The following is a 24,395-nucleotide window of genomic DNA, read 5'->3' as shown; positions in this document are numbered from 1 at the left end:
ACACAAGTGGCCCTCATCAGGTGAAGGGAGCAGACTCTCTAGAGGTCACCGCTGACAACACAAGTGGCCCTCATCAGGTGAAGGGAGCAGACTGTCTAGAGGACACCGCTGACAACACAAGTGGCCCTCATCAGGTGAAGGGAGCAGACTGTCTAGAGGACACCGGTGTACAACACAAGTGGCCCTCATCAGGTGAAGGGAGCAGACTGTCTAGAGGACACCGCTGACAACACAAGTGGCCCTCATCAGGTGAAGGGAGCAGACTCTCTAGAGGACACCGCTGACAACAAGCGTTTGGATGTTTGCCCAATACCGGTAACACGGTGTGCAGGTTATCGATTCTAGATTTAAAGCTTTCGTGACTGCAAGGATCCATACTCTTTGGTTCTATTCGGTAAAGTCGCGTTAAAAAACAACAACAAAAAATTAAAATAAAAATTCACGACGTTTCGGGCCACAACACAAGTGGCCCTCATCAGGTGAAGGGAGCAGACTGTCTAGAGGACACCGCTGACCTCTAGACAGTCTGCTCCCTTCACCTGATGAAGGCCACTTGTGTTGTGGGCCGAAACGTCGTGAATTTTTTATTATTTTTTGTTGTTGTTTTTTTTAACGTGGCTTTACCGAATAGAACCAAAGAGTTTGGTGTGCAAGTTTTTTTGTTGTTTTTGCTACGGGACAAAAGCCTCCGACAACCCGGAGGAAACCCAATGCACGACGGGGGGTTGAGTCGGGAGTCGAACCCAGGCTCTTCTCGCTGTGAGGCACGCGCGTTACCGCCGTCCTGCTCCCACCCCGGTGGACCAACATGGGAGCGACCAAGGCTAGAAGAGGAGACAACATTATAAAATACGCACAATTTTGCGGGTTCCCGGCGGCATGCTCCTGAGAACTCTCCTCTGGTCACACGTCTGCATGTTGGAGTGGAGGGTGAACACGTGGTACCTGCCACAACAAGCGACAGAGCTCTTTAGCGCCGACCGGCGGCCGACGAGTAGCGGCTCAAGCGGGGCGGGCCGCTGGATTCCCAAAACGTGAACCTCTGCAAACGAGCGGTGAGCTGCTGGGCGACGTCTAAACTAAACTATTTTTTTTATTTCACCAGGCAAGGCCCACTGAGCTTATGCAGCTCTTACTTAAAAGCAAAGGGCAGCTCGGCAAAGTGGCTTATCGCGCGGGAACACGCTGCGGCCAAATGCTCCGAACGCGTGACGGTGATTTTAAACGCGAGGGAAAAACCGGAGGACCCCGGAGAAAATTCCACGCGACCACGCGGAAGAGAGAGACACACGCAGACTCCAAATACGCAGCAGGGGTCACAAGGTCGGCATCGAACCCACGACCTCCTGCATTCACGAGGCCAGGGAGGTGAACGTCGCACCCTCCTACCCGCTCCGTCTTATTTCGTAATACGCGCAATTTGCAAATGCAAGAAGCCGGGTCAAGGCAGCGAATCAAGTGAACAATTTACCCCTTTCAGTGGGGACCAGTCTGGTTTGGGGCAGCGGGACTGCTCCCCATCTTTCTACCCTCTTGCTTTTCACAACCGGTTTAGTTGACGTTGACGGTGTGTACTACGCGCGTCGCAGTGAGACGCGACGGGCCCCGTCCTTTGCCTCGATGATAAAAAAAAAAATGTCCACGAGCAATCTGACCAATGGGACGCAACTAGGAGCGTTCTCGAGCAGAGTTCTTCGGTAAAATATCACGGACGGAGCTGAACGGAAGAAGGGTCTCGCGGTCGCCGAGAGAGTTGAGAGAAATGTTTCCGCGTGCGAGGTGGCAACCTTCACAAGGCGCTCACAGTCAGAAAACGACGACGATGACGATCGCCGTCGTCAAGGGCCCCTCGTACGCAGGGTATGAGCGCCAATGGCCATGCGTGCAGGCGGGCGGCTAACAGGGCCAAAAAACGCCGCCGAGCTGTATGTAGGACACGAGCCCGTACCTCCTCCCGGACGCGTACGCACGCACGTCCGCAGCGGCAGGCCACCCATCAGAGTCGGGAAGGTGGGTAAAGCGTACTCACTTGTGGCTCTGCCACGCAAATCTTTTGTCGTCCCAGAGAATGAGGTCCCGCAGCGCGATGATCTCATCGTAGCCCGGCAGAAAAATCAGCACAGCTCCTGAACAACAGCAGCACCAGCAGCACCAACAACAAACATCAGCAAAGAGCTCAACGGTATTTGTTTAAAGCTCTATCAGCTGAGGTTGAAAGAGTCAATGCACAAGTTCTCTCTGTCTGTCTGTCATTTGAAGGCGTGATTACTCTTGAAAAGTCTATTCAGTACGTGGCCATCAAACATGAAATAGGCGACGTTTCAGGCAACAGCTCTTCTTCATAACACGTGAACATGAATTGATCCAAGTGCTGGCTTGGATCCGCCGCTGCCTGGGGAACCACAGCACTTCCTTTCTCCAGCTATACAGCAGAGATGTTCTCCAACTGCATGCCGGTGTTATGATGATTATTTGTAGACTTTAAAAACACCCTTGCAAATTGCTTCTCTGGGATTATACAAAGCGGTGATCATTGCCTCTTGTTGGCCAGACTAATGCCCCGCTTACAGGCCAGGTGCCGTGTCACCTCGTGGCGCACAGGGACAGCTGCCACTGGTGGGGGGGGGTTGCCCTTTCAAAAGTCTTGTTGAGATGTCACCAGTGAAAAGCGCAAATCGCTCCGAGACGCTCGCAGCGTGATGGAGGGCAGTTGTGTCAACAGCAAATCATTCCCATCATAATAATAACGATCACCGCCACCACCACCACCATCATCATCATCATCGCCGCCGCCATCATCATCATCACCACTGTCACCACCGTCACCATCACCACCATCATCACCACCACCATCATCACCACCACCATCACCACCACCATCATCACCACCACCACCATCATCACCACCATCACCACCACCATCATCACCATCACCACCATCATCACCACCACCATCACCACCACCATCATCACCACCACCACCACCATCATCACCATCACCACCGTCACCACCGTCACCACCGTCACCACCACCATCACCACCACCATCACCACCACCACCATCACCACCACCATCATCACCACCACCATCACCATCGCCGCCGTCGTCCGGCCGGGGCGCGGTGGATGGCACCCACCATCGCTGGGGCTCTGGCAGATCTGGTTGAGGAGGTGCAGGATGAGATCGAGGTCCACCTTGTCGTCGTCGTCCAAGGTGTGGTGGTAGACGCCGAGCAGCTCACGGCACTCGGGGCTAAGCTCGGTGCTGGCGTTCGCCAGCTTGCTTTGGTCAGGCCCGGGCTCGCCTACCGAAGCCCTGGGAGACCGGGCGAGAAAAAACAGGGTGGTGAATTCAACTAAAAGTATTTTTTGTATTTTACCAGGCAAGGCCCACTGAGCTACATTGCTCTTTTTCGATAGCGACCCGGCCACAAATGATAGCTCAACGAAGCGGCTTATCACATGGAAATGTACAGCAGACGAACACTCTAACACGCGTGCTTCTAAAAATGTGGAGGGAAACACCGAAGGACCCGGAGAAAAATCCAGGTGACCACGGGGAGAGCATATACAGCAGGCGTCAGGGTCAGGATTGAATCCACGACCTCCTGTATATCAGGCGAGGTAGTTAACATCTCCTAGCCACCGTGGCGCCTCACACTGCTGGGTGGACAGAGGCAGTGAGAGAGGTTTAAGAGCGTTGGCCACATATTAATAATAAGCCATGATCGATCTACAGCTGGATCAGGGACATCCCAAGCTGTCACCATCCCTCATGGTCCTGCAATGCAAGAATCTATCCAGGCACCTGCAAATTACTGATTTAATCTCCACGGTGAATGTGTATCTTGGCCGGTCGTGTTCTCATCTTCATCCTGCCCAAGCCCACTCATTAAAAAAGTAGTCAAATCACGTCTCAAACTCGTGTAAACCTTTTTAACGATAAAAACAATTTCTAACATTGATTTTCAGTGCCGGACGGAACATCTGACATGGCGACAGTGTGGTGAAAATTAGCCCTTGTGCAAGTGCCAGGTAAATCCTGACCGTGACGCGTTGTATATTTGGAGTCTACACGTTCTCCCCGTGGTCGCGTGGATTTGTCTCCGGGGTAAAATGTTGCATCGTGAGGTTGTGAGAGACTTGTCTCCGGGGTAGAATGTTGCATCGTGAGGTTGTGAGAGATTTGTCTCCGGGGTAAAATGTTGCATCGTGAGGTTGTGAGAGACTTGTATCCGTGGTAGAATGTTGCATCGTGAGGTTGTGAGAGACTTGTCTACGGGGTAGATTATTGAATCGTGAGGTTGTGAGAGACTTGTCTCAGGGGTAGATTGTTGCATCGTGAGGTTGTGAGAGACTTGTCTCTGAGGCTAGATTGTTGCATCGTGAGGTTGTGAGAGACTTGTCTACGGGGTAGATTATTGAATCGTGAGGTTGTGAGAGACTTGTCTCAGGGGTAGATTGTTGCATCGTGAGGTTGTGAGAGACTTGTCTGAGGGGTAGATTGTTGCATCGTGAGGTTGTGAGAGACTTGTCTCTAGGGTAGATTGTTGCATCGTGAGGTTGTGAGAGACTTGTCTACGGGGTTAGATTGTTGCATCGTGAGGTTGTGAGAGACTTGTCTGAGGGGTAGATTGTTGCATCGTGAGGTTGTGAGAGACTTGTCTCTGGGGTTAGATTGTTGCATCGTGAGGTTGTGAGAGACTTGTCTGAGGGGTAGATTGTTGCATCGTGAGGTTGTGAGAGACTTGTCTCAGGGGTAGATTGTTGCATCGTGAGGTTGTGAGAGACTTGTCTCTGGGGTAGATTGTTGCATCGTGAGGTTGTGAGAGACTTGTCTACGGGGTTAGATTGTTGCATCGTGAGGTTGTGAGAGACTTGTCTCAGGGGTAGATTGTTGCATCGTGAGGTTGTGAGAGACTTGTCTGAGAGGTAGATTGTTGCATCGTGAGGTTGTGAGAGACTTGTCTCTGGGGTTAGATTGTTGCATCGTGAGGTTGTGAGAGACTTGTCTCCGGGGTAGATTGTTGCATCGTGAGGTTGTGAGAGACTTGTCTCAGGGGTAGATTGTTGCATCGTGAGGTTGTGAGAGACTTGTCTCCGGGGTTAGATTGTTGCATCGTGAGGTTGTGAGAGACTTGTCTCCGGGGTAGATTGTTGCATCGTGAGGTTGTGAGAGACTTGTCTCAGGGGTAGATTGTTGCATCGTGAAGTTGTGAGAGACTTGTCTCCGGGGTTAGATTGTTGCATCGTGAGGTTGTGAGAGACTTGTCTCCGGGGTAGATTGTTGCATCGTGAGGTTGTGAGAGACTTGTCTCTGGGGTAGATTGTTGCATCGTGAGATTGTGAGAGACTTGTCTCAGGGGTAGATTGTTGCATCGTGAGGTTGTGAGAGACTTGTCTCTGGGGCAGAATGTTGCATCGTGAGGTTGTGAGAGACTTGTCTCTGGGGTAGATTGTTGCATCGTGAGGTTCTGAGAGACTTGTCTCCGGGGCAGATTGTTGCATCGTGAGGTTGTGAGAGACTTGTCTCAGGGGTTAGATTGTTGCATCGTGAGTTTGTGAGAGACTTGTCTCTGGGGTAGATTGTTGCATCGTGAGGTTGTGAGAGACTTGTCTACGGGGTAGATTATTGCATCGTGAGGTTGTGAGAGACTTGTCTCAGGGGTAGATTGTTGCATCGTGAGGTTGTGAGAGACTTGTCTGAGGGGTAGATTGTTACATCGTGAGGTTGTGAGAGACTTGTCTCTGGGGTTAGATTGTTGCATCGTGAGGTTCTGAGAGACTTGTCTCCGGGGCAGATTGTTGCATCGTGAGGTTGTGAGAGACTTGTCTCAGGGGTTAGATTGTTGCATCGTGAGGTTGTGAGAGACTTGTCTCTGGGGTAGATTGTTGCATCGTGAGGTTGTGAGAGACTTGTCTACGGGGTAGATTATTGCATCGTGAGGTTGTGAGAGACTTGTCTCAGGGGTAGATTGTTGCATCGTGAGGTTGTGAGAGACTTGTCTGAGGGGTAGATTGTTGCATCGTGAGGTTGTGAGAGACTTGTCTCTGGGGTTAGATTGTTGCATCGTGAGGTTGTGAGAGACTTGTCTGAGGGGTAGATTGTTGCATCGTGAGGTTGTGAGAGACTTGTCTCAGGGGTAGATTGTTGCATCGTGAGGTTGTGAGAGACTTGTCTGAGGGGTAGATTGTTGCATCGTGAGGTTGTGAGAGACTTGTCTCTGGGGTTAGATTGTTCCATCGTGAGGTTGTGAGAGACTTGTCTCCGGGGTAGATTGCTGCATCGGGAGGTTGTGAGAGACTTGTCTCAGGGGTAGTTTGTTGCATCGTGAGGTTGTGAGAGACTTGTCTCCTGGGGTAGATTGTTGCATCGTGAGGTTGTGAGAGACTTGTCTCAGGGGTAGATTGTTGCATCGTGAGGTTGTGAGAGACTTGTCTCAGGGGTAGATTGTTGCATCGTGAGGTTGTGAGAGACTTGTCTCCGGGGTAGATTGTTGCATCGTGAGGTTGTGAGAGACTTGTCTCTGGGGTAGATTGTTGCATCGTGAGGTTGTGAGAGACTTGTCTAAGGGGTAGAATGTTGCATCGTGAGGTTGTGAGAGACTTGTCTCCGGGGCAGATTGTTGCATCGTGAGGTTGTGAGAGACTTGTCTCTGGGGTAGAATGTTGCATCGTGAGGTTGTGAGAGACTTGTCTACGGGGTTAGATTGTTGCATCGTGAGGTTGTGAGAGACTTGTCTGAGGGGTAGATTGTTGCATCGTGAGGTTGTCAGAGACTTGTCTCTGGGGTTAGATTGTTGCATCGTGAGGTTGTGAGAGACTTGTTTCCGGGGCAGATTGTTGCATCGTGAGGTTGTGAGAGACTTGTCTCCGGGGCAGATTGTTGCATCGTGAGGTTGTGAGAGACTTGTCTCTGGGGTAGATTGTTGCATCGTGAGGTTGTGAGAGACTTGTCTCAGGGTAGATTGTTGCATCGTGAGGTTCTGAGAGACTTGTCTCTGTGGTAGATTGTTGCATCGTGAGGTTCTGAGAGACTTGTCTCTGGGGTAGATTGTTGCAAAGTGAGGTTGTGAGAGACTTGTCTCAGGGGTAGATTGTTGCATCGTGAGGTTGTGAGAGACTTGTCTCTGGGGTAGATTGTTGCATCGTGAGGTTGTGAGAGACTTGTCTCTGTGGTAGATTGTTGCATCGTGAGGTTCTGAGAGACTTGTCTCCGGGGCAGATCGTTGCATCGTGAGGTTGTGAGAGACTTGTCTCTGGGGTAGATTGTTACATCGTGAGGTTGTGAGAGACTTGTCTCTGTGGTAGATTGTTGCATCGTGAAGTTCTGAGAGACTTGTCTCTGGGGTAGATTGTTGCATCGTGAGGTTGTGAGAGACTTGTCTATGGGGTTAGATTGTTGCATCGTGAGGTTGTGAGAGACTTGTCTCTGGGGTAGAATGTTGCATCGTGAGGTTCTGAGAGGCTTGTCTCTGGGGTAGATTGTTGCATCGTGAGGTTGTGATAGACTTGTCTCTGGGGTAGATTGTTGCATCGTGAGGTTGTGAGAGACTTGCCTCAGGGTAGATTGTTGCATCGTGAGGTTGTGAGAGACTTGTTTCTGGGGTAGAATGTTGCATCGTGAGGTTCTGAGAGACTTGTCTCTGGGGTAGAATGTTGCATCGTGAGGTTGTGAGAGACTTGTCTCTGGGGTAGAATGTTGCATCGTGAGGTTGTGAGAGACTTGTCTACGGGGTAGATTATTGAATCGTGAGGTTGTGAGAGACTTGTCTCAGGGGTAGATTGTTGCATCGTGAGGTTGTGAGAGACTTGTCTCTGGGGCTAGATTGTTGCATCGTGAGGTTGTGAGAGACTTGTCTACGGGGTAGATTATTGAATCGTGAGGTTGTGAGAGACTTGTCTCAGGGGTAGATTGTTGCATCGTGAGGTTGTGAGAGACTTGTCTGAGGGGTAGATTGTTGCATCGTGAGGTTGTGAGAGACTTGTCTCTAGGGTAGATTGTTGCATCGTGAGGTTGTGAGAGACTTGTCTACGGGGTTAGATTGTTGCATCGTGAGGTTGTGAGAGACTTGTCTCCTGAGGTAGATTGTTGCATCGTGAGGTTGTGAGAGGTTTGTCTCAGGGGTAGATTGTTGCATCGTGAGGTTGTGAGAGACTTGTCTCTGGGGTAGATTGTTGCATCGTGAGGTTGTGAGAGACTTGTCTCAGGGGTAGAATGTTGCATCGTGAGGTTGTGAGAGACTTGTCTCTGGGGTAGATTGTTGCATCGTGAGGTTGTGAGAGACTTGTCTCTGGGGTAGGTTGTTGCATCGTGAGGTTGTGAGAGACTTGTCTCTGGGCTAGATTTTTGCATCGTGAGGTTGTGAGAGACTTGTCTCAGGGGTAGATTGTTGCATCGTGAGGTTGTGAGAGACTTGTCTCTGGGGTAGAATGTTGCATCGTGAGGTTGTGAGAGACTTGTCTCTGGGGTTAGATTGTTGCATCGTGAGGTTGTGAGAGACTTGTCTCCGGGATTAGATTGTTGCATCGTGAGGTTGTTAGAGACTTGTCTCCGGGGTAGATTGTTGCATCGTGAGGTTCTGAGAGACTTGTCTCAGGGGTAGAACGTTGCATCGTGAGGTTGTGAGAGACTTGTCTCTGGGGTAGATTGTTACATCGTGAGGTTCTGAGAGACTTGTCTCCGGGGCAGATTGTTGCATCGTGAGGTTGTGAGAGACTTGTCCTCGGGGTAGATTGTTGCATCGTGGGGTTGTGAGAGACTTGTCTCCGGGGTTAGATTGTTGCATCGTGAGGTTGTGAGAGACTTGTCTCCGGGGTAGATTGTTGCATCGTGAGGTTGTGAGAGACTTGTCTCAGGGGTAGATTGTTGCATCGTGAAGTTGTGAGAGACTTGTCTCCGGGGTTAGATTGTTGCATCGTGAGGTTGTGAGAGACTTGTCTCCGGGGTAGATTGTTGCATCGTGAGGTTGTGAGAGACTTGTCTCTGGGGTAGATTGTTGCATCGTGAGATTGTGAGAGACTTGTCTCAGGGGTAGATTGTTGCATCGTGAGGTTGTGAGAGACTTGTCTCTGGGGCAGAATGTTGCATCGTGAGGTTGTGAGAGACTTGTCTCTGGGGTAGATTGTTGCATCGTGAGGTTCTGAGAGACTTGTCTCCGGGGCAGATTGTTGCATCGTGAGGTTGTGAGAGACTTGTCTCTGGGGTTAGATTGTTGCATCGTGAGGTTGTGAGAGACTTGTCTCTGGGGTAGATTGTTGCATCGTCAGGTTGTGAGAGACTTGTCTCTGGGGTAGAATGTTGCATCGTGAGGTTGTGAGAGACTTGTCTCTGCGGTAGATTGTTGCATCGTGCGGTTGTGAGAGACTTGTCTTGGGGTTAGATTGTTGCATCGTGAGGTTGTGAGAGACTTGTCCTATGGGTAGATTGTTGCATCGTGAGGTTGTGAGAGACTTGTCTCTGGGGTAGAATGTTGCATCGTGAGGTTGTGAGAGACTTGTCTCAGGGGTAGATTGTTGCATCGTGAAGCTGTGAGAGACTTGTCTCCGGGATTGAATGTTGCATCGTGAGGTTGTGAGAGATTTGTCTCCGGGGTTAGATTGTTGCATCGTGAGGTTGTGCGAGACTTGTCTCGGGGTTAGATTGTTGCATCGTGAGGTTCTGAGAGACTTGTCTATGGGGTAGAATGTTGCATCGTGAGGTTGTGAGAGACTTGTCTCAGGGGAAGATTGTTGCATCGTGAGGTTGTGAGAGACTTGTCTCAGGGGAAGATTGTTGCATCGTGAGGTTGTGAGAGACTTGTCTCCTGAGGTAGATTGTTGCATCGTGAGGTTGTGAGAGGTTTGTCTCAGGGGTAGATTGTTGCATCGTGAGGTTGTGAGAGACTTGTCTCTGGGGTAGATTGTTGCATCGTGAGGTTGTGAGAGACTTGTCTCAGGGGTAGAATGTTGCATCGTGAGGTTGTGAGAGACTTGTCTCTGGGGTAGATTGTTGCATCGTGAGGTTGTGAGAGACTTGTCTCTGGGGTAGATTGTTGCATCGTGAGGTTGTGAGAGACTTGTCTCTGGGCTAGATTTTTGCATCGTGAGGTTGTGAGAGACTTGTCTCAGGGGTAGATTGTTGCATCGTGAGGTTGTGAGAGACTTGTCTCTGGGGTAGAATGTTGCATCGTGAGGTTGTGAGAGACTTGTCTCTGGGGTTAGATTGTTGCATCGTGAGGTTGTGAGAGACTTGTCTCCGGGATTAGATTGTTGCATCGTGAGGTTGTGAGAGACTTGTCTCCGGGGTAGATTGTTGCATCGTGAGGTTCTGAGAGACTTGTCTCAGGGGTAGAACGTTGCATCGTGAGGTTGTGAGAGACTTGTCTCTGGGGTAGATTGTTACATCGTGAGGTTCTGAGAGACTTGTCTCCGGGGCAGATTGTTGCATCGTGAGGTTGTGAGAGACTTGTCCTCGGGGTAGATTGTTGCATCGTGGGGTTGTGAGAGACTTGTCTCCGGGGTTAGATTGTTGCATCGTGAGGTTGTGAGAGACTTGTCTCCGGGGTAGATTGTTGCATCGTGAGGTTGTGAGAGACTTGTCTCAGGGGTAGATTGTTGCATCGTGAAGTTGTGAGAGACTTGTCTCCGGGGTTAGATTGTTGCATCGTGAGGTTGTGAGAGACTTGTCTCCGGGGTAGATTGTTGCATCGTGAGGTTGTGAGAGACTTGTCTCTGGGGTAGATTGTTGCATCGTGAGATTGTGAGAGACTTGTCTCAGGGGTAGATTGTTGCATCGTGAGGTTGTGAGAGACTTGTCTCTGGGGCAGAATGTTGCATCGTGAGGTTGTGAGAGACTTGTCTCTGGGGTAGATTGTTGCATCGTGAGGTTCTGAGAGACTTATCTCCGGGGCAGATTGTTGCATCGTGAGGTTGTGAGAGACTTGTCTCAGGGGTTAGATTGTTGCATCGTGAGGTTGTGAGAGACTTGTCTCTGGGGTAGATTGTTGCATCGTGAGGTTGTGAGAGACTTGTCTACGGGGTAGATTATTGCATCGTGAGGTTGTGAGAGACTTGTCTCAGGGGTAGATTGTTGCATCGTGAGGTTGTGAGAGACTTGTCTCAGGGGTAGAATGTTGCATCGTGAGGTTGTGAGAGACTTGTCTCCGGGGTTAGATTATTGCATCATGAGGTTGTGAGAGACTTGTCTCCGGGGCAGATTGTTGCATCGTGAGGTTGTGAGAGACTTGTCTCAGGGGTTAGATTGTTGCATCGTGAGGTTGTGAGAGACTTGTCTCAGGGGTAGATTGTTGCATCATGACGTTGTGAAAGACTTGTCTCTGGGGTAGAATGTTGCATCGTGAGGTTGTGAGAGACTTGTCTCAGGGGTTAGATTGTTGCATCGTGAGGTTGTGAGAGACTTGTCTCTGGGGTAGATTGTTGCATCGTGAGGTTGTGAGAGACTTGTCTACGGGGTAGATTATTGCATCGTGAGGTTGTGAGAGACTTGTCTCAGGGGTAGATTGTTGCATCGTGAGGTTGTGAGAGACTTGTCTCCGGGGTTAGATTATTGCATTGTGAGGTTGTGAGAGACTTGTCTCTGGGGTAGATTGTTGCATCGTGAGGTTCTGAGAGACTTGTCTCTGGGGCAAATTGTTGCATCGTGAGGTTGTGAGAGACTTGTCTCAGGGGTTAGATTGTTGCATCGTGAGGTTGTGAGAGACTTGTCTCTGGGGTAGATTGTTGCATCGTGAGGTTGTGAGAGACTTGTCTACGGGGTAGATTATTGCATCGTGAGGTTGTGAGAGACTTGTCTCAGGGGTAGATTGTTGCATCGTGAGGTTGTGAGAGACTTGTCTCAGGGGTAGAATGTTGCATCGTGAGGTTGTGAGAGACTTGTCTCCGGGGTTAGATTATTGCATCGTGAGGTTGTGAGAGACTTGTCTCTGGGGTAGATTGTTGCATCGTGAGGGTGTGAGAGACTTGTCTCCGCGGTAGAATGTTGCATCGTGAGGTTGTGAGAGACTTGTCTCAGGGGTAGAATGTTGCATCGTGAGGTTGTGAGAGACTTGTCTCAGGGGTAGATTGTTGCATCGTGAGGTTGTGAGAGACTTGTCTCCGGGGTAGATTGTTGCATCGTGAGGTTCTGAGAGACTTGTCTATGAGGTAGAATGTTGCATCGTGAGGTTGTGAGAGACTTGTCTCAGGGGTAGATTGTTGCATCGTGAGGTTCTGAGAGACTTGTCTCTGGGGAAGATTGTTGAATCGTGAGGTTGTGAGAGACTTGTCTCCGGGGTAGATTGTTGCATCGTGAGGTTCTGAGAGGCTTGTCTCTGGGGTAGATTGTTGCATCGTGAGGTTGTGAGAGACTTGTCTCTGTGGTAGATTGTTGCATCGTGAGGTTCTGAGAGACTTGTCTCCGGGGAAGATTGTTGCATCGTGAGGTTGTGAGAGACTTGTCTCCGGGGCAGATCGTTGCATCGTGAGGTTGTGAGAGACTTGTCTCTGGGGTAGATTGTTGCATCGTGAGGTTGTGAGAGACTTGTCTCTGTGGTAGATTGTTGCATCGTGAAGTTCTGAGAGACTTGTCTCTGGGGTAGATTGTTGCATCGTGAGGTTGTGAGAGACTTGTCTATGGGGTTAGATTGTTGCATCGTGAGGTTGTGAGAGACTTGTCTCTGGGGTAGATTGTTGCATCGTGAGGTTGTGAGAGACTTGTCTACGGGGTAGATTATTGCATCGTGAGGTTGTGAGAGACTTGTCTCAGGGGTAGATTGTTGCATCGTGAGGTTGTGAGAGACTTGTCTCCGGGGTTAGATTATTGCATTGTGAGGTTGTGAGAGACTTGTCTCTGGGGTAGATTGTTGCATCGTGAGGTTCTGAGAGACTTGTCTCTGGGGCAAATTGTTGCATCGTGAGGTTGTGAGAGACTTGTCTCAGGGGTTAGATTGTTGCATCGTGAGGTTGTGAGAGACTTGTCTCTGGGGTAGATTGTTGCATCGTGAGGTTGTGAGAGACTTGTCTACGGGGTAGATTATTGCATCGTGAGGTTGTGAGAGACTTGTCTCAGGGGTAGATTGTTGCATCGTGAGGTTGTGAGAGACTTGTCTCAGGGGTAGAATGTTGCATCGTGAGGTTGTGAGAGACTTGTCTCCGGGGTTAGATTATTGCATCGTGAGGTTGTGAGAGACTTGTCTCTGGGGTAGATTGTTGCATCGTGAGGGTGTGAGAGACTTGTCTCCGCGGTAGAATGTTGCATCGTGAGGTTGTGAGAGACTTGTCTCAGGGGTAGAATGTTGCATCGTGAGGTTGTGAGAGACTTGTCTCAGGGGTAGATTGTTGCATCGTGAGGTTGTGAGAGACTTGTCTCCGGGGTAGATTGTTGCATCGTGAGGTTCTGAGAGACTTGTCTATGAGGTAGAATGTTGCATCGTGAGGTTGTGAGAGACTTGTCTCAGGGGTAGATTGTTGCATCGTGAGGTTCTGAGAGACTTGTCTCTGGGGAAGATTGTTGAATCGTGAGGTTGTGAGAGACTTGTCTCCGGGGTAGATTGTTGCATCGTGAGGTTCTGAGAGGCTTGTCTCTGGGGTAGATTGTTGCATCGTGAGGTTGTGAGAGACTTGTCTCTGTGGTAGATTGTTGCATCGTGAGGTTCTGAGAGACTTGTCTCCGGGGAAGATTGTTGCATCGTGAGGTTGTGAGAGACTTGTCTCCGGGGCAGATCGTTGCATCGTGAGGTTGTGAGAGACTTGTCTCTGGGGTAGATTGTTGCATCGTGAGGTTGTGAGAGACTTGTCTCTGTGGTAGATTGTTGCATCGTGAAGTTCTGAGAGACTTGTCTCTGGGGTAGATTGTTGCATCGTGAGGTTGTGAGAGACTTGTCTATGGGGTTAGATTGTTGCATCGTGAGGTTGTGAGAGACTTGTCTCCGGGTTAGATTGTTGCATCGTGAGGTTGTGAGAGAATTGTCTCAGCGGTAGAATGTTGCATCGTGAGGTTGTGAGAGACTTGTCTCCGGGTTAGATTGTTGCATCGTGAGGTTGTGAGAGACGAGACGTATTTGAGAGGCATTCTTCCAGTGGATTGAAACATGATGATCTTTTTTTGCGACTGTTAAGTACCCAGGAAAGCCTCACTGAGTCTCAAGGCAATTTTTCCATGAAGATGCCGCCGAGTTATTTCATTTAAAAATAAACGGAATAAATATTGCCGTCACGCGTGACACCCCCAATTGAGTAATGCGCAGGATACATTTCTCAGCACTGGGATGTGTGACCAATGCTAATGACGCGGTATGTTCTTTTTTGTTGCTTTTAAGCTTTGGGAGGAAACCAAAGAAGCTGGAAGGAAAAGCCACGACAGCCGTGGAGAGGGAGCGCACAAACTCAACAACACGGACAAAGTATCCCGAGTCAGGCATCAAATCCAGGCCCCCGTTTTGCTGCGGGGCGCAAGTGGCACCGCCGCGCTGCCGTCTACGATGAATTACAATAAACCGGTGCCCGAATAAGGCGATGCCATCGCCGATAACGTACGCAGACGATTCCAGGAGCTCCGCCATGTCCGATTCATGGAATTTCTTCGCCCAGTCGAAAGCGTTCCTGCGGAAATGAAAAAAAAAACAAGGCAAGGGCATTTGGGGGGCGGGGGGGCGGGGTGGGGGGGGGTCGTCTCGACCGCGCCGGCACCGGGCGATTGCGCCGAACCGGGAAAACGAGCACGGGGCGGCGCATCTTGCGGAGGGGAGGCCGCACCAGCGCTTGACTGTCTGTCGGACCCAAAAACACTAAACCAGGGGGAGAGGCGGATGTTGCTCGCGACGAGATGGGCGTCAGGCACCGCGTGGCCGGATGTCGGGCGACGGGGAAAAACGGCGGAGACGCGGCCGAGCGGTTAGGTCCGCTTGCTGAAGGTTTGTCGATTCGCATCCGGCAGGCCACCCCGGTTATTAACAGCCCAAAAGCAGGAAGGCGGCTGCGGGGTGTTCTAGGATCCCCCGGGACCTCCCCCCCCCCCTTGGAACTCTCTGGAAGGGAGGCGTGGCCAGAGGCTGACACACAGGGGAGGTGTTTAAAAGCCGGGATCTCTCAACGTGTCCGGGGCCAGTCCAAGACAGAAGCCAGAAGACCAGCAGCTGGCCAGGACCCTGGGGACCCCCTAGCCCCGCTGTCCTTGTAAGGGCGGGGGACTCTGTGGGCCAGTGGTGAGAGACTCTGGCAACCCGCGGCCAGACGTCCTTGTTAAGGGTCGTGTCCGAGTGGGCCAGTGGTCAGAGGAGCCTCCCCTAGGTCACTCGTAGCCGGAGGAGCTGAGGGCTGTAGTCCGGTGTAAATTCGCGATCGTCCAGAGGCTGCACCTCCCTAGGTGATGAGTAAAAATGGCTGCAGCCTTAGCGAAGGCTGAGACCGTTGCTGTTAAAGCGTTTATTGAACAAACGCGTTGCCTCCACAAGTCGTCTCCGAGAACCCGCTACAACCTTCCACCGGGGCTGTGTCAACGCCCGATTGCGATCGAGCGGGGATGGGGGTGCAGGTGTGCCCTCACATGCCGTTGGAGTCCTTCAAGTTGACGTCGGCCCCCATCCGGAGCAGCAGCTCCACGATGTCAATGAGGCCGCGGCCGGCGGCCACCATCAGCGGCGTGGCGGTCTTCTCGCTGTGCCTGTAGTCGACTGCCCAGGAGAGAGACGATCATCATCATCATCATCGGCAGCGGCGGCGGCAGCGGCGGCGGCAGCGGCAGCAGAAGCAGCTTCAGCGGCAGGTGTGCAGCAACAAATTTATTCGACCATTCGAATTCTGACGCTCACACGTAGGGAGCATTCCGAGCTGTAATGGTTGGCAGTACTGGCCTTCCAATTCGGCATTTTAAACGATGAAGCAAGTTTATTAAATCACAGCCCCCCCTGCCCCTGCCCAGCCTCCCCAACCGCTCACCTTCACCACCGCCTGTCCAAACAACACCCCCGCCCCCTAGAGCCCTCTTCAGTGTAGGCTCTTTCAAGAACAGTGGCACAAGCAAGCAAGCCAGCAATAGCGGGGCTGCACCTTAATCTGTTAAATAAGAAACAAGGCCAAACTTCGACCGGGGCCACAGCGCACGTGGGCCAATCGACGCAACCCGTCGCAAACCGTTCCACCGATAAAAAAAAAAACGGTTTACCGATTCCTGACTCTCAGAACACGGAACAATATATGCACAGCACTTTTTCAGAAGCGACCTGGTCGCAAATGACATCTCGGTAAAAGTGACTTATCACGACGTGGAAATTTATAGCAGCCAAGTACCCTGAACACACGTTGATTCCAAATGTGGAGGGAAAAGCCGGAGGACCCGGAGAAAAATCCACGTGACCACGGGGAGAGAGACACGCAAACTCCAAATATACAGCAGCAGCAACAGGCGTCAGGGTCGGGATTAAACCCACGACCTCCTGCACACCAGGCGAGGTGGTTAACGTCTCCTAGCCACCGAGGTGGTAACCGATTCAGGAAAGGGCTACCGGTTTAACGGGGGAAGAAGTTGGGAGGGGAGGAAGGGGTGGGGGGTGGGGGGGAGGGAGGGAGGGTATTTCCCAGGCCACCCTGTTCCATTGGCACGCTGGCCCCGGCACGCACCGCTGACGCGCTCGCTGATCAGCAGGTGCAGCAGCTGCGTGGATGCGTCCTCGTCCCTGTGCAGCCACATGTTGGTGATGCACGCGTCCATCTCCTTGACGAGCCACGGCTCCAGCTTGGAGCCGTCGCGCTCCGCCTGTCCGCGCAAGAGACAAAAGATCCCCGTCGTGTAGCCGAAACAGACTGTTGGGGGCAAGCGCTGTTCGCCAGTGGCACCGATACGAAGGCTGGCACGGCGCACGAGGGGGCAGGTGGCCAGCACCACCACGCCTTTGTCTCCCGAGCGGCGATGCTGGCGCACCGTACCAGGTACTTATTTGAGGGCTAAGTCGATCTAGGCGAGGAACAGGAGCGGTTCAGATAATCGTCACATATCCTGCAACAGACTGTCGGGGCAAGCGCCATTAGCGAGCACCTACCTCGCCCGTATACCAGGCGAGGTAGTTAACATCTCCCGCCCCCACCCCAGCGTTCCACACGACATACCTCCTGTTCGAAGGCGCTCTCCCCCCCTTCGATGTTGAGAATCTTGGTTTGATCCGTGAGGAGTGCGACGCTGGCACCGCGCACTGGCACGCTCGGTCCGGTCTCCTCCTCGTATCGTTCGCTCAGATTGTTCTGCTGGCTCTCCACTGCGCACACGCAGACACAGAGATCCACCCCCCACCCCCCCCGGTATAAAGCCTCAACAGACTGTTGGGGCAAGTGCTGTTCGCGAGCGCATGTGAAGGCTGGCACGGCGCAAGAGAAGGTGGTGGTTGTCTATATGCTGCACCATGTGCTCATTTTAAGGCTGAGTCGACCGAAATAACAAGGAAAAACTTTTTTTTTTTACCAGGTAAGGCCCATTGAGCTACGTAGCTTTTTCAGAAGTGACCTGGCCACATAAAAATGACAGCTCAAGCAAGCGGCTTGTCACCAAGTGGACATTTATAGCGGCAGCTAAACACTCTAAATGCACGTTGATTACAAATGCGGAGAGTAAAAACCAGAGGACCCGGAGAAAAATCCACACGAGCACAGAGAGAGAGAAAATGTAAACTCCAAATATAAAGGTGTTATGGTCAGAATCGAACCCACAACCTCCTCTATACCAGGCGAGGTAGCTAACATCTCCTAGCCACAGTGGCGCCCACCGTGCAAGACTGGTCCTGTGGAAGGTGCAGGACTGGTTCGGATAACCGCCACTGATATTGGCTACGAGGGTCAAAGGTCACAGATCCCCCGTGTAGCCTTAGCAGACTGTAGGGGCAAGTGCTGTTAGCGAGCAGCACCTATGAAGGTCGGCAATGGTACACGAGGGGGTGGGTGGCCAGCACCACGCCCGACCGCCTTTGTCTCCCCAGCGGCGATGTTTACTAAACACCGCACCAGGGTACTCATTTGAGGCTGAGTCGACCTAGGGGAGGCCCGGGACCGGTTCAGATAATCACCGCGAGCGGGAATCGAACCCGGGTCGCCGGGTTCGTAGCGCAGCGTCGCGCTGACCGCTGCACCGCCGCTCCCCACCACGAGGGTCACACACAAACAGAGACGCAGGCAGAGACACACACACACAGCAGTGTACACGCCTTTGTAGTGGGTTCCGGAGACACTTCGGAGAGGCAACTTCTTTATGACAACACGGTACTCCCAGCAGTCCTCCTGATACACTGCTACAGCCTAGGGGACACGGCCTACTCCTAGCGTGCCTTGACACTGGCTACGCTCTCGGCTCCTCCGGCTATGATGACCCTAGGGGAGGCTACGCCTGACCCGACCCAGCCAAGGTGCGGGTCTAGACTCTGGCTTCCTTGGCCCCGGCAGTCCTAGAGTCCCACCACCGGCTGAGAGTCCCACCACTGGCCCAGAGTCCCACCACCGGCCCGCACAGCGTCCCGGCCCTTTTTAATTTTTTTCATTTTTCATTTTCATGTATTGGGTATAGCCCTGTGAGCCATGCGGCTCTTAAGTCGGGTGCAACCGCAACAAACTAAATTTGAACGCGGAACATCCCAAAGCGACGACGCGCAACACAAACATCCTGGAATTCAACAAAGCAAATATTCCACGCGCACAAAAAAAACTTATTAAAACGCTGCGTGCAAAAAAATCACAATGTGGTGCAAGCCAACAACAACGACAACTGTCTGGGGATCCTGAGCCCCCAGCAGCCCCTCCGCTCTTGGGCTGGTGCTGCAGTCCCTCCCCTGATTGTTCGAGGTACCGTTCCATCCATGGCGCTACACCTTCACAGGTCATGGCAGCTATGAAGAAGCCCGGTCAGGTGATGCGATTATTCGGACTTCCTGTGTTACGGTCGTAACGTCGTGGGAATTTTTATTGTCATATATATTTTATTATTTTATTGTTTCCCTTCAACGTGACTTTACCGAAAGAGCTAAGAATATGAATTCCTGGGTACCGTCCCGGCAACGCCTGACGTAGCTTCAAGCGAAACGCCGCGTATCTAAATCGCTGAATCCGGCTACGGGAATTGTCCTTCAACTCACCGGTGGGACAACTGAAACAATGACAACAGACACATCGTGAAGCGCCTGTTGCACCACGTGACGGTCTAATTAGTTTGGCTGCTTCGGGGTGGCGGAGGGGGTCTTGACGACACAGATTTGGCCAGATCATTACATGGCCTAACACAACACTTCAGTGGGAATTGACAAGCCATCACGTGGCCCCACCAGACATTAGCGATAACGACACGGACGACAGTTTATAAAACAACAACAACAACAACACGCAACAATAACGATAACATTCACGGTGTTAATAATAATAACAACACGGACGACAGTTTATAAAACAACAACACGCAACAATAACGATAACATTCACAGTGTTAATAATAATAACGACAACACGGACGACAGTTTATAAAACAACAACAACAACACACAACAATAACGACAACATTCACGGTGTTAATAATAATAACGACACGGACGACAGTTTATAAAACAACAACACACAACAATAACGATAACATTCACAGTGTTAATAATAATAACGACACGGACGACAGTTTATAAAACAACAACACACAACAATAACGACAACATTCACAGTGTTAATAATAATAACAACAACACGGACGATAGTTTATAAAACAACAACACACAACAATAACGATAACATTCACAGTGTTAATAATAATAACGACAACACGGACGATAGTTTATAAAACAACAACACACAACAATAACGACAACATTCACGGTGTTAATAATAATAACGACAACACGGACGATAGTTTATAAAACAACAACACACAACAATAACGACAACATTCACAGTGTTAATAATAATAACGACAACACGGACGATAGTTTATAAAACAACAACACACAACAATAACGACAACATTCACAGTGTTAATAATAATAACAACACGGACGACAGTTTATAAAACAACAACACACAACAATAACGACAACATTCACAGTGTTAATAATAATAACGACAACACGGACGACAGTTTATAAAACAACAACACACAACAATAACGATAACATTCACGGTGTTAATAATAATAACAACACGGACGACAGTTTATAAAACAACAACACACAACAATAACGACAACATTCACAGTGTTAATAATAATAACAACACGGAAGACAGTTTATAAAACAACAACAACACACAACAATAACGACAACATTCACAGTGTTAATAATAATAACAACACGAACGACAGTTTATAAAACAACAACACACAACAATAACGACAACATTCACAGTGTTAATAATAATAACAACAACACGGACGACAGTTTATAAAACAACAACAACACACAACAATAACGATAACATTCACAGTGTTAATAATAATAACAACAACACGGACGACAGTTTATAAAACAACACACAACAATAACGACAACATTCACAGTGTTAATAATAATAACAACAACACGGACGACAGTTTATAAAACAACAACAACACACAACAATAACGACAACATTCACAGTGTTAATAATAATAACAACACGGACGACAGTTTATAAAACAACAACACACAACAATAACGACAACATTCACAGTGTTAATAATAATAACAACAACACGGACGACAGTTTATAAAACAACAACAACACACAACAATAACGATAACATTCACAGTGTTAATAATAATAACAACAACACGGACGACAGTTTATAAAACAACAACACACAACAATAACGACAACATTCACAGTGTTAATAATAATAACAACAACACGGACGACAGTTTATAAAACAACAACAACACACAACAATAACGACAACATTCACAGTGTTAATAATAATAACAACAACACGGACGACAGTTTATAAAACAACAACACACAACAATAACGATAACATTCACAGTGTTAATAATAATAACAACACGGACGACAGTTTATAAAACAACAACACACAACAATAACGACAACATTCACAGTGTTAATAATAATAACAACAACACGGACGACAGTTTATAAAACAACAACACACAACAATAATGATAACATTCACAGTGTTAATAATAATAACAACAACACGGACGACAGTTTATAAAACAACACACAACAATAACGACAACATTCACAGTGTTAATAATAATAACAACACGGACGACAGTTTATAAAACAACAACAACACACAACAATAACGACAACATTCACAGTGTTAATAATAATAACAACACGGACGACAGTTTATAAAACAACAACACACAACAATAACGACAACATTCACAGTGTTAATAATAATAACAACAACACGGACGACAGTTTGTAAAACAACAACAACACACAACAATAACGATAACATTCACAGTGTTAATAATAATAATAACAACAACACGGACGACAGTTTATAAAACAACAACACACAACAATAACGACAACATTCACAGTGTTAATAATAATAACAACAACACGGACGACAGTTTATAAAACAACAACAACACACAACAATAACGACAACATTCACAGTGTTAATAATAATAACAACAACACGGACGACAGTTTATAAAACAACAACACACAACAATAACGATAACATTCACAGTGTTAATAATAATAACAACACGGACGACAGTTTATAAAACAACAACACACAACAATAACGACAACATTCACAGTGTTAATAATAATAACAACGACACGGACGACAGTTTATAAAACAACAACAACACACAACAATAACGACAACATTCACAGTGTTAATAATAATAACAACAACACGGACGACAGTTTATAAAACAACAACACACAACAATAACGATAACATTCACAGTGTTAATAATAATAACACGGACGACAGTTTATAAAACAACAACACACAACAATAACGACAACATTCACAGTGTTAATAATAATAACAACACGGACGACAGTTTATAAAACAACAACACACAACAATAACGACAACATTCACAGTGTTAATAATAATAACGACACGGACGACAGTTTATAAAACAACAACAACACACAACAATAACGACAACATTCACAGTGTTAATAATAATAACGACACGGACGACAGTTTATACAACAACAACAACACACAACAATAACGACAACATTCACAGTGTTAATAATAATAACAACGACACGGACGACAGTTTATAAAACAACAACAACACACAACAATAACGACAACATTCACAGTGTTAATAATAATAACAACGACACGGACGACAGTTTATAAAACAACAACAACACACAACAATAACGACAACATTCACAGTGTTAATAATAACAACACGGCTACGGTGGCGATGCGATTGCACAATCATGATGAAGAAGAAGAGCGACGGAAGAGCCCAGTTGACATTGGCTGATTGGATTCCTCCAATATGAACAAACACATTCTCCTGCGGAGGGAGCCGGTAGGAACGTTGGGTTGCTTGGTCAACGACCAGGGTCAACGGCGGCTCCGTGGTGTATTCCGCAAATATGCCCGACTGTGAGGGCGGGCACAAGCCGGCGTGAGTAGGTTAAACGTTGAGTTTTATAAGGGCACCACGGGGTGACCAGCCCCTGCCCCCCCGGCCCCACCCCTCCCACCCCCACCCCCAGCCCCACCCTCCCCACCCAGCCCCTCCCCACCCTCCCCTCCCCACCCAGCCCCACCCTCCCCTCCCCACCCAGCCCCACCCTCCCCACCCTCCCCACCCTCCCCACCCAGCCCCTTCCTCCCCACCCAGCCCCTCCCCACCCTCCCCTCCCTACCCAGCCCCTCCCTCCCTACCCAGCCCCTCCCCACCCTCCCCTCTCCACCCAGCCCCACCTCTCCCATTTTTGGATGCACGACGGACGGACACAACAACAATAATCCCCGTGTGGGCTGGTGGTGTAACCAGGAGGTTCCTACCGCTATCAATATTCTCCTGATTCCGATACAGTTGGAGATCGCCGCCTCAACACAATGGGAGGCTCTCTCAAGCAATGCGGGGGGCGGGCGGGTGGTGGGGGGGGGTGGTTTTTGCCGGCTGTACGTACGTTGATCTTTCTCCTTCTGGCGTCTCTCCATCTCCTTAGACTTGTAACCAGTGGTGGGCAGGATGTCCTCCAGAAAGAACCGCTTCACCTCGAAAAGCCTCCCAGGCACTGGCCCACGGACGAGAGGCAACACGGCGTGCACACCGCCACGTCCAACATCGCCGTTGCGTTTGGCCCGCCGCCGCCACCGCCGCCGCCGCCACCGACGCACGGTTAGATCGAGTGAATATAAATGTTGTGTCGTTAAACCCGCCACCACCCGACGCAGCAGCCGGTTAGCGAGGTTTGTCAAGTAAACAAAACGTGGCCAACGAGTTGCTAATTCGGCACACACCGGTGTGCTGGAGGAGTAAACCCACAACATTTACCGTTCGGTAATTACAACCGGCAAATGTCGCACTCCAATGGTAAATGTTGTGGGTTTACTCCTCCAACACAACGGTGCGCCGTGCTAGTAACGATATTTTGTTTTACGTGACAAAATCTTACAAATTGGCCCTCGGGTTTAACAACACATTTACATTGACGCGATCAAACCCAAAAAAACCTCTAATACATTATCGATAATATTGGTCGCGAAAGCCTACCGCTACGTGTTCAACCGACGGATGGATTTAGCCGTCTCTCACGTCTGACGACGGGGCAGCCGCCGAAGTACTCTGAAAAGAGTAAAACGTTGAGGGGGGCGCTCATCAGCACGACGCGGAGGTTGCACTGCCGCTCCAGAATGTCGCGCAGCTTGATGAGCAGGATGTCGCAGAAGCGGTCGCGTTCATGGATCTCGTCCTAGTGGATACATCACCGCCAACGCTGCCATCATCATCATCATCGTCAATGTAACCACCACCACCGCCATCATCACCATTGTCAATTTCGCCACCACCAGTTAACAAAAATCTATCATGACCAACTGACAATACAAAGATCCCCCGTATAGCCTTAACAGACTCGTTGGGGCAAGTGCTGTAAGCGAGTAGCTCCTATGAAGGCAGGCACGGTACACAAGGGGGTGGGTGGCAAGCACCACTCTTTAAGAACCACCACCAATACCACCACCAGAACCAACACCAGCACTACCACCATCATCATCACCACCCCTAATCACCACCACCACCACAATTATCACTACCATCATCACCACCCTTAACCATCACCACCACCAGCAGAACCATCAATAACCACCACCCTTAGCAGCAGCAACAACACTACCAGCATCACCACCATCATCACCTTTAACCAACCAGTAGCAACAGCATCAGCACCAGCTTCATAACAATAATTAAACTTCACCATGTACATACAGTCCGTTGTCAATCCAATGATTGAGA

The 24,395-nt window shown here is 49.5% G+C and overlaps 1 protein-coding gene across 1 annotated transcript in view; it reads right to left on the bottom strand.

Annotated features, from left to right (window-relative positions):
* LOC116937080 (3'-5' RNA helicase YTHDC2-like) overlaps positions 1–24,395 on the bottom strand; it is a 58,840-nt gene that overhangs the window by 24,849 nt on the left and 9,596 nt on the right. The window contains exons 6-14 of the mRNA XM_076062180.1: positions 23,697–23,853; positions 23,068–23,175; positions 17,083–17,228; positions 16,597–16,732; positions 15,524–15,650; positions 14,515–14,580; positions 3,138–3,316; positions 2,030–2,126; positions 858–945 (exon numbers count right to left, since the gene is read on the bottom strand). Coding sequence (XP_075918295.1) covers positions 858–945; positions 2,030–2,126; positions 3,138–3,316; positions 14,515–14,580; positions 15,524–15,650; positions 16,597–16,732; positions 17,083–17,228; positions 23,068–23,175; positions 23,697–23,853 — 1,104 coding nt within the window. The remainder of the gene's footprint in view (positions 1–857; positions 946–2,029; positions 2,127–3,137; positions 3,317–14,514; positions 14,581–15,523; positions 15,651–16,596; positions 16,733–17,082; positions 17,229–23,067; positions 23,176–23,696; positions 23,854–24,395) is intronic.

Source organism: Petromyzon marinus, unplaced genomic scaffold (genome assembly GCF_048934315.1).
Source record: "Petromyzon marinus isolate PM22_M1 ecotype Great Lakes invasive population unplaced genomic scaffold, UKy_Petmar_22M1.pri1.0 PM_G_Scaffold_53, whole genome shotgun sequence".
Classification (NCBI taxonomy): domain Eukaryota; kingdom Metazoa; phylum Chordata; class Hyperoartia; order Petromyzontiformes; family Petromyzontidae; genus Petromyzon; species Petromyzon marinus.
The sequence above is the reverse complement of the archived record's forward strand: the minus strand, read 5'-3'. Positions and strand labels throughout refer to the sequence as shown.